Here is a 10,374-nt window from a genome sequence, read left to right on the forward strand (position 1 = left end):
TATGTACAATGTAATATTCTATTTAGAATATTTCACGTATTTTTTCAAAAAAAAAAGAATTTATTTTATTTTATTTTTTATTTTTTTTAGTTAATTCAAGTTCCGAAAATAATATTTAAAAAAAGAATTTTTAGATTTTTCCATTTATTTTGTATTTTAAAATTATTTTTTAGAATATATCAGTGTAATATTCTATTTAGAATATTTCACGTATTTTTCAAAAAAAAAAAACGGATTTTTTTTTTAATTTTTTTTAGTTAATTCAAGTTCTGAAAATAATATTTAAAAAAAGAATTTTTGGATTTTTCCATTTATTTTGCATTTTAAAATTATTTTTAGATTTGGTCTCACGGTCTCACAAAATTATAATGGTTTCAAATGAACCTGAACATATATATATATATATATATATATATATATATATATATATATATATATATTAAAATAGTTATCATATATTTACAACTTTTATTAAAAAATAAAATAATAAATATATGTTGGCCTATCTTGCATTCTGTTTTAAGAAATTCTGTTTTTAGCAAACATTGCAAAAAAAAAAAAAAAAAAAAATGAAAAAAAAAACAAACCAACAAGATTAAAAAACAAAAGAATCAAAACCGAAAAACCAATGATTTATTATTTCCAAAGTTAAAAAAAATGAAATTTTTTGTTCAAACCACCATTATGGTGGTTAACGCTTAACAGACTCTGCTTTATGGTTAGAAATCCATTCTGATTTTTTTTTTTTAAATGACTTGTTTTTTATCTTTTTTTAAAACTTTAAAAAGAATAAGAACGATTTTTCATACCAAAAAGCAAAATAATGATTTTTCTATCTGATTGAAAACGTATTGTTTTTCTGAAAATCCATTATTACAAATAAAAAACAATAATCATTTTAAAAATTAATTTCCAGACGTAATACTGTAATACATGTACGGAAAATAAAGAAAATAATAATAAGTAGGCGAGCAGGAGGCGGAAAACTGAACCAAATCTTTTCACCAAACAAACTCTTTCTTTGATTTGTATTCGATTTTTAGGGCTTGTATTCTTTGTTTTGAAGAAGATTTTTAGGGCTTTGTATTCTTTCAAGTTTCAAATCGTATAAATGGATCCATCAAATCACCCTTCCGACACCGAAATGTCCGAGGCGGCTGCGGCCCCTCCTCCGTCGCAGCAGCCCTTGACCGGAATCGACAACATCCCGGCGACCCTCAGCCATGGCGGTCGTTTCATCCAGTATAACATCTTTGGCAACATCTTCGAAGTTACTGCCAAGTATAAACCCCCAATCATGCCCATCGGCAAAGGCGCTTACGGCATAGTCTGGTGTGTTCTCTCTCTCTCTCTCTCTCTCTCTCTGTGTGTGTGGATCGATTGGTGCTTGTTTTTTCTGTTTTTTTTTTTTTTTTTTTTTTTTTTTTTTTTTTTTTGTTTGTGGACTGATGATTTTCTCTTGTTTTTTTTATATGTACTCAGTTCGGCTTTAAATTCGGAGACGAATGAGCATGTTGCGATTAAGAAGATTGCCAACGCCTTCGATAATAAGATCGATGCGAAGAGGACACTGCGAGAAATCAAGCTTCTCCGTCATATGGATCATGAAAACGTCAGTGAGTAGTAGCATTTGATGTGTTGGATCATGTTTGTTTTTGGTAGTGATTTTAATGCAATCAGTAACAATCACATCCATAATCAACTGCAGTTAATTACTTGATGCTGATTGTTACACCAATCTGACAAAACTCTTCTGCCAAATGTTAGACATAATCTAAAAAGTTGTCCTCCATGTTACTTTGCCCCTCTAGTTTCGTTTTGCTATTCTGGGTCGATTTAGGGGTTGGAAATTATTGATTAGGAGACTTTATTAGCTGCCAAATGATTAGGGCACTTTCTAATTTAGTAGTTACTTCATCCTTCTTCATTAGTCATCTTAGCTCATCTTTGTGTGTTTGTGGGGTCTATAGTAAAAAATAGTTAAATATGATCTAGAAAACTTATCTAGATGCCTTTGGTAAAAGGATGTCAAAAGTCAAAGCAATGTGACATTAGTTAACATATGATAACAAAACAATCATGAATCACATGATTTACTGTTCATGAAGATTTTTTTTTCTGTGTTTGGTATATGTAAATTTGGGGATTTAGGTTGACTCAGCTATTATAGGATGGAAAGCCAACTAGAGGTTTATTAAACTTGGAACTTTGTAAATTCATGGATTTAGTTGAGACACATATTTGGTTTTTAATCAAAATTGAAGATAATTTAGGGCTTTTTTCCATACTCATTTAGTCATGTATGGATAAATATTTAATGATGTTTGTCTGGATGAAGTGTTGTATACACAAAGACTGTTTCTTTTTGTACTGAAAAAAAAAATCTCATTTTACCCTTCTGTATAGAACTGGTGATAAATAACAAACGGCTTTATTTTGAGAAATGTTATAAATCAAACTTTATTTTATATAAATAATAACAAACATGTAATTATATAAACTGACATTATGATTAGTAACTTAAACTGAACATATTAGTTAAGAATTGCTTTGATTGTGGATAAATTTCAACTTTACCAAATATGTTAAGATAAGAAGGTTTCACATTAGCTTTGATCTCAATAAGTTATTAAACTTATATTTTCAAAAAAAGGTTCCTCATTAATTTTTATCTTTAAAAAGCTATTAGAATTCGGTTTCATAATTAATAACAGACTACATTTTTTTTACTAGTTGAAAATTATGTAATTCAAAGTCAACTTTTATAATGATATTCACATATTTAAATGTTTTTATCAAGATTTGAACCCATCTCTTATCATGAATTTACCAATCTCATTAGCTAATTTCGTTAAAACTGTATGAAAAGCATGTAATAAGTACAACTCTAAAAATATGAGTATATGATTGATAACAAACTTTATTCAAATATGTAAATATGTAAATGCAAATAATGGTCTAAAAATCCACAATCTGTCTAGATTAAGTCAAAAAGAAACAACCCCTTAGATGCCTACGGTAGAATCATCTATAGCATAAAAGTTATATTTTGATACTTTATATATCTTTTAACCTTTTCTGCTAGTTTCAATTCCATCACTTTTTCACTTCAATCTATACATATACAATTCTATACTTGTTGCCCTTATCGTATCTTTTGAAAAAAAAATAAATCTTTATTAATCTTAATGTAGGTTGTTGCAATTAGAGATATAATCCCACCTCCAGAGAGAACATCCTTCAATGATGTCTACATTGCTTATGAACTCATGGACACTGATCTCCACCAAATAATCCGTTCTAACCAATCTTTATCAGAGGAACATTGCCAGGTATATATAATTATATATTTCAATATTTCATAAAATATGTTTTTTAATTCTATAAAATTTTGTGTCTTGCAGTATTTTCTGTATCAAATCCTTCGTGGGTTGAAGTACATACACTCTGCAAATGTGTTACACAGGGATTTAAAGCCAAGCAATCTTTTATTGAATGCAAATTGTGATTTAAAAATATGTGATTTTGGATTAGCACGTGTCACATCTGAAACCGATTTCATGACAGAATATGTTGTGACAAGATGGTATAGAGCTCCTGAGCTTTTGTTGAACTCTTCTGATTATACTGCTGCCATTGATGTGTGGTCTGTTGGCTGCATATTCATGGAACTCATGGATAGGAAGCCATTGTTTCCTGGTAGAGATCATGTTCATCAGCTTCGGTTGCTAATGGAGGTAATTTTCTTTGCTGGTGTTTCTTTTCTATGTAGTAATCCAAGAGGAAATGGAAAAAGAGAAAAAAAATAATTTATGTTTGCTTGTTAGATTGGAATGGAATCGAGCGTTCCTGATGGAATGTGATTCCTTCTTCTTGGTTGGTTTTCTTTTCAAACTCTTTATTTGATAGGGACTGTTTTTGTAACTTTTTTAAACATATGGGCCGTTTCTGCAAAAGAATCTGCATATGAAACTTTTCTGTAAATTACTGGGACAGTTTTTGTTAAATTTTTTCTACACGGACCAAATCTGTCAACATACGAAAGTCTTTAAATACATGGACCGTTTCTGTAAGTTTTTTTATTCGCACAGGGACCATTTTTGTAATTTGTTTAAGCATGTGGACCGTTTTTGTAAAACTTTCAAATATATGGACTGTTTCTGCAAAAAAAAATCTGCATGTGAACCTTTTCTGTAAATTACAGGGACAGTTTTTGATAAAAGTTTTCTACAAATTTTCCAACATATGGAAGTGTTAAACACATGGACCGTTTCTGTAATTTTTTGCACAGGGACCATTTTTGTAATCTTTTTAAACGTATGGACCGTTTTTGTAATTTTTTAAACATAGGAACCGTTTCTGCAAGAAAATCGGCATATGAACCTTTTCTGTAAATTTACAGGGACAGTTTTTGTAAATTATTTTCTACACAGGGACCAAACCTGCCAACATACAAAAGTCTTGAACACATGGACCATATCTGTAATTTTTTTTGCACAGGGACCGTTCTTGTAATTTTTTATAAATATATGGACCTGTTTTTCTAATTTTTTTAAACATATGGACCGTTCCTGCAAAAAAAATCTGCGTACGAACCTTTTCTGTAAATTACAGGGACAGTTTTTGTAAGTTTTTTTTTACATAGGGACTAAACCTGCCAACATATGAAACCCTTGTGGCCAAAATCTCAAATCTAAAAATATCCTATTCATTTCTCAATGGAAATTAGTATATGTTATAATGTTTCTATTTTAAGCTTATATGGTGTTTACTTTTTTAGTTGTGTTAAAGATAGCTTTTGAAGTGATTTTTTTTTTTTTTGTGTAAATGGTATTAAAAATGATTTAAAATTTGCAGCTTATTGGAACACCATCAGAAGCTGAATTAGGGTTTCTAAATGAAAATGCAAAAAGATACATTCGACAATTGTCTCATTATCAAAGACAATCGTTCAATGAAAAGTTTCCTCAAGTTCATCCTGCAGCCATTGACCTTATTGAAAAGATGTTGACTTTTGATCCCAGACAAAGAATTACAGGTCAGAATTTGGTTTTCCAAACTATATTTATCATGTAATAAAAACTTTAACCTTTTAAACAAACCAATGTTTTATAATCTTGAAAAATCAACAATCTTAATTATAAAAATTGTGTAATTAATAAAATGAAACAAAAGTAATAAATAAATAAATGAAAGCAGGTTGCTATTTGTTGAAACTTTGGATTTTAATTAAAAACATTGTGTAATTAATTAATTGTTGGTTTCAGTTGAAGATGCATTGGCGCATCCTTATCTGACATCACTGCATGACATCAGCGATGAGCCAGTTTGCTTGACGCCTTTCAACTTTGACTTTGAGCATCATGCACCCACCGAGGAACAAATGAAGGAGATGATTTACAGGGAAGCTCTTGCCTTTAATCCAGAATACCAACAGATGCTGTGATGACAGAGGAATTGAAACCAACGGAATGGAATCACCGATTCCGGTTGGTTGGTACTTGGTACTTGTTTGTTTGTTGTGTGGTTTTTTTACCCTTTTTCGTTTTTATTAGTAGTGTGTTGTTAATGGTAAAATGGTAAAATTGTGTTTTGTTAAATGATTTCATAATTGTGTTTGTTTGTTTGATTGTTTGTTTGTTGTATATAAAAAAAAAATGGGAAGTTGGATCGGTTGGTTAGGGCCATAATTTGGCTGCCAAAATAACATTTAGATCTTGTGTCTTTTGTTGTTGTTTTATTATCAATATTATTTAAACAGTTAGACTTTTTTTTTTCTTTGAAGCTGAATTTTTCATAAGATGAATTACATAAAAGCTTTTCTAAAAGATATCAAGATATGTTTAAATCCTATCCTAATATGTGTGTGTATGTATTGAAGTTTGTAGAAATCTTAACTAGAGAGTAAAGTTAAGATTATTGATAGAATTACAAAATCTGAAAATGAAGGCCATAAATACAAACCATTGCTTCAATTACCCATTAATTACACATTTTGTTATGAGTTACAACAACAAAATCGAACAATTTCACAAAAATACAAACTATGAAGTTACATATAATAATAATAATAATAATAATAATAATAATAATAATAATAATAATCATACAAAGTCTCACGACAAATGTCACATGAAGTATGAATTTTTAAGTTAATATTATAATTTGTCACCAAAATGGAACAACCTTCAACTATATAGAGATTAACTAACTGAACAACAAACAAAAAAATAACAATGAAAACGTAGTTTTATTGATAAAAACATAACTTCTAACCATATGTTTGATTTAATTATCAATAGCTAAATTAGCAATTAGCAAGTTCCTTGTACCAATGACTCAATTACAAAAGATGTTGCAATTAATACATAGTTGTATTACATTTAAAGTATTCAAACCATATTTTCATGAATTTATTTATATTTAAATTGTATTTTCATGTTTTTATTTACATTTTATATTAAAATCACATATATTTATATTAAAATTGTCTGTTTAATAGAAAAATATGATTATAATAAAAATATTACAAATTTATACTTGTGCCATTTGTTTTAAAATTAAATACGTTATGATGTCACATTTGTACCAAATAACCAAATAAAGCTATGTCAGCATGCCATTCCACCACAAATCAACACATTAATATTCCATATCAGCGGATAACTGAGCTAGCCAGTTACTTAGTAAACAATGTAAAAAATTAAATAACTTAATGACTAAATTGAAACAAAACGCACTGGTAAAATTGAATAGTGCCTCTGTGCAATATACCTTTTTATTTATTTATATAATTTAAGTTTTAGTAAATGTTTTCCATAACTATTTATTGCATCACCCTTGAATTTACATTGATGGTTTATTTTTGTGTTATTATTACTATTAGATTAAATTAAATTTTATATATAAATTTTTTCTTAATTTTACATTTCCTACTTTTTTTTTTCTTGAACAAATTTCTATTTTGTTCATGACCATTAACAATTGTGACCAGTGATGTATCAGATCCTAAACCGAAAAATAATGAAGTTTAATGTATGTGAATAGCATTAGATAACAATTCTTTGCACCAATTGATTGACCTTTGAAGGCCAATTACTAACAGAAGACTCATAATAGGCAATGCTAATTTATATGACCACTGTGATTAGAATTAGGGGCGAAGCCAATCTTTTTCTAGAATGTTCGTCATAAATTAGTTAGAAACACACACACACACATATATATATATATATATATATATATATATATATATATATATATATATATATATATATATATATATATATATATATATATATATATATATATATATATATATATATATATATATATATATATATAGGGTCTGTCTATTAATTTTGAAGGCCCAGTGCAAAACTAAAATTAGGCCCCTCTAAATACAATTTTTTTTTTATATATAATCAAAATAAATTCAAGGGAGTCGGTTGTAACATGAGTAAACTAAAAAAGTAACTAAATTAATTAAAATAAAAAATAAAACTTTATAAAATAATGAGGGGCAGAATATATAAATTTTTAAAACTGATTTGTTAAAGAATTTAGAATATTGGTGAACTTGTGAAAATGAGAGTACAAATAAGTGGCTAAAACTAAATTTGGAGTTATGGTTTAAACGAAGTGGAATTAAATGGATTGCATGTTCAAAAAGTTGTCGACAAATGGTATCGAATGTAGTTATCTCGGAGGTGGACGCAATGCTTTTACCAGTTGAGCTAAAGAACTTTTACGTTTATAATTGCACGAAATGCTATTTATTAACAAATTAACAATATAAAAGCAAAAATAAAATAGAATGAGAATCTGAGGGTGGGCTTGGGGCCACATTGGCTCTAATGTGGCTCCACCGATGATTAGAAGACGCCATATTATTAGGATTAGTGAATAGACAAAAGAAACTAATAAGCATAGAAATCAGTAAATGACAAACGAATATTCATTGCACTTAATACAAATCAACCATAACCGAAGAATGTAACAGAATCTAAGTGAAAGCACCTTTATGATATGTTTCCAATTATTTTTCCATTGTTTGATTTGTGTCTGCTGCTTTTGTTAAGTATAAAACTTGAATGATTGATTAGATTCAAACAGGTAAAAGACCCAAAATACAGAAAGAAGATCAAAATTGTGTCGAATGATTAATAAGCACAACCTTAGAAGAGCTCTATGAAAAACTGCTATTGTAAAGGTTGTGTAGGGTTTACAACTTTGGACGATTACATGATATGGTGCATGCATGTACTTTAAATAGTAAAACCCTAATAATAAATGACAGGTGGATAGGTCCATCCTGCTATACAAAACATGGACTAAATAATAAAACAATTGATGCAATCTATATGACTCAACAATCTCCCCCTTTGCGTCAATTGGGAAGGAGACCTTTATGGTTTAGTATGCCTCTAAACTTCAAAAAGCTTCGGAACAATGCTCAGAAAGGCCTTGCAAACCTGGATATACCAAAGAATCATATCGGAGAAACACTTCTTATCCCCTTTACGATTCGCTTTGCACTTATCCATAAACTCCAAAATGTATTGCAGACAAGAAGTGGAGTAAAGATGATTGTCAGCAAGATAGAAACAAACTTTGTGGAAATTAGCATCTGTTCGCTCTTTGATTTGAAATGCCATGCACTAGCCTTCCTTTCATATTTTCCCCTAGGGGTGAGCATTTGGACCGATGAACCGGACCAGAACGTTTTTTTGGATCCCGGGCCGGTTCTCAGTTCTAAGATTTCTCTCCGGTCCGGTCCAATTTTTTTCCCGGTTAGGTCCGATTTTTACCGGGTTTAGAACCGGTTGGACATGATTAAGATTTTTGTGATGTTTTTTAAACATACATAACTCATTCGTTTTAAGTCGAATTGACATGTGATTTTTTCAAACATTTAGTTTATAGTTTGTAAATGAATTTAGACTATAATTTTGTTTATTTTGGTATTATATTCACCTTGTTACAATCCTTTAAAGTAGAGCTATCAAAGCTGAAAAAATTCAGCTTTTCAGCAACATTTTGTAATCTGTGACGTTTTTTAAACACCCATAACTCATTCGTTTTAAGTTGGATTGACCTCTGATTTTTTCCAACATTTAGTTTATAGTTTTTAGATGAGTTTAGACTATAATTTTGTTTATTTTGGTATTATATTCACTGAGTTTATCAAAGTTGAAAAAATTCAGCTTTTTAGCAAGATTTTGTAATCTGTGACGTTTTTTAAACACCCATAACTCATTCGTTTTAAGTCGGATTGACCTACGGTTTTTTACAAAATTTAGTTTACAACTTGTAGATGAATTTAGACTATAATTTTGTTTATTTTGGTATTATATTCATTGAGTTACAATCCTTCAAAGTAGAGCTATCAAAGCTGAAATATTTCAGCTTTTTAGTATTATTTTATACTATAATTCTGAGTTCGCGTTTAGCACATGTGGTAGAGTTGTAAGTGAGTATAAAACTAGTTTATCGACATTAATAGTTGAAGCTTTGTTATGCACCCAAGATTGGGTGATAAAGTTTACAAATCCGATAGTTGATAACGTTGATGATATCTTGAACGATGATAATATAGCTTTGGGTAAGAAAATTACAATCTTTATTCTTTGTTTTATACAATTATTACTTTTATTAAATAATAACAACATTTTCATTTGTGTTTATGGAGAGATTGCACAAGCTTTAAATATGCTACATATGGATGATAATGATATGGGGAATAGGCCAATGAAAGATTCGATTATGAGTTTATGAAATTTGTTAGTTTGATTGATTTTAAAGTTTAAACTATGATTTTTGTTGTTACGGTAATATTTTTGTATGTTTGTCTTAAAATTGTTTAAATGTTTGTCTTAAAATTGTTTAACTTTTTTTGGTGAACTTGATTTATATGTTAGTTGCTTTTATTTGGAAAATTAATTTTTGCAAATTGCAATTTATAATATTATACATCAATGTAGATTAGTTAGGCATGAAACGGAAACATATTAATTTTGCAAGTTGTAACATTATACATCAATGTAGATTACTTATTATACTCTATGCAATTAAAGTTGTACCGGTCCAAAAACCGGAAAACCCGGACCTGAACCCGGACACGGACACAAACACGGACACGACTCATCCGGTCCGGTCCATGGTCCACAAAATTCTCCATAACCGGTCCGGTCCATTCCGGGTCGATCCAAATGCTCACCCTTATTTTCCCCAGCTTTATTTTGTCAAAATCTTCTGGAGCGGCCTTGGGGAATATTGTCGGCTTCTATCTGAAAACTATTGCAATCTCGATGTCCATTTTGCCAACCTCTTGAATGTACGAAACTAACATTCTCTTGAGATGAGCAACAAAAT

The 10,374-nt window shown here is 29.4% G+C and overlaps 1 protein-coding gene across 1 annotated transcript; it reads left to right on the forward strand.

Annotated features, from left to right (window-relative positions):
• Positions 1-976: 976 nt before the first annotated feature.
• LOC145039416 (mitogen-activated protein kinase homolog NTF4) lies at positions 977-5,629 on the forward strand. The gene is made up of 6 exons (XM_078987479.1): positions 977-1,332; positions 1,483-1,612; positions 3,195-3,332; positions 3,405-3,737; positions 4,858-5,038; positions 5,268-5,629. The coding sequence occupies exons 1-6, from the start codon at positions 1,112-1,114 to the stop codon at positions 5,444-5,446; spliced, it is 1,182 nt and encodes a 393-aa protein (XP_078843605.1). The 5' UTR covers positions 977-1,111; the 3' UTR covers positions 5,447-5,629.
• The last annotated feature ends 4,745 nt before the right edge of the window (positions 5,630-10,374 follow it).

This window comes from Lactuca saligna, chromosome 1 (assembly GCF_052625555.1).
Source record: "Lactuca saligna cultivar CGN05327 chromosome 1, ASM5262555v1, whole genome shotgun sequence".
NCBI lineage: Eukaryota > Viridiplantae > Streptophyta > Magnoliopsida > Asterales > Asteraceae > Lactuca > Lactuca saligna.

Excerpts from the sequence above, each read along its gene's own strand:
- LOC145039416 (XM_078987479.1), top strand. The coding sequence starts at position 1,112 with ATGGATCCATCAAATCACCCTTCCGACACCGAAATGTCCGAGGCGGCT. Across the intron at positions 1,613-3,194 it reads GTCATATGGATCATGAAAAC|GTTGTTGCAATTAGAGATAT; the intron begins GTCAGTGAGTAG and ends ATCTTAATGTAG. Across the intron at positions 3,333-3,404 it reads TATCAGAGGAACATTGCCAG|TATTTTCTGTATCAAATCCT; the intron begins GTATATATAATT and ends TGTGTCTTGCAG.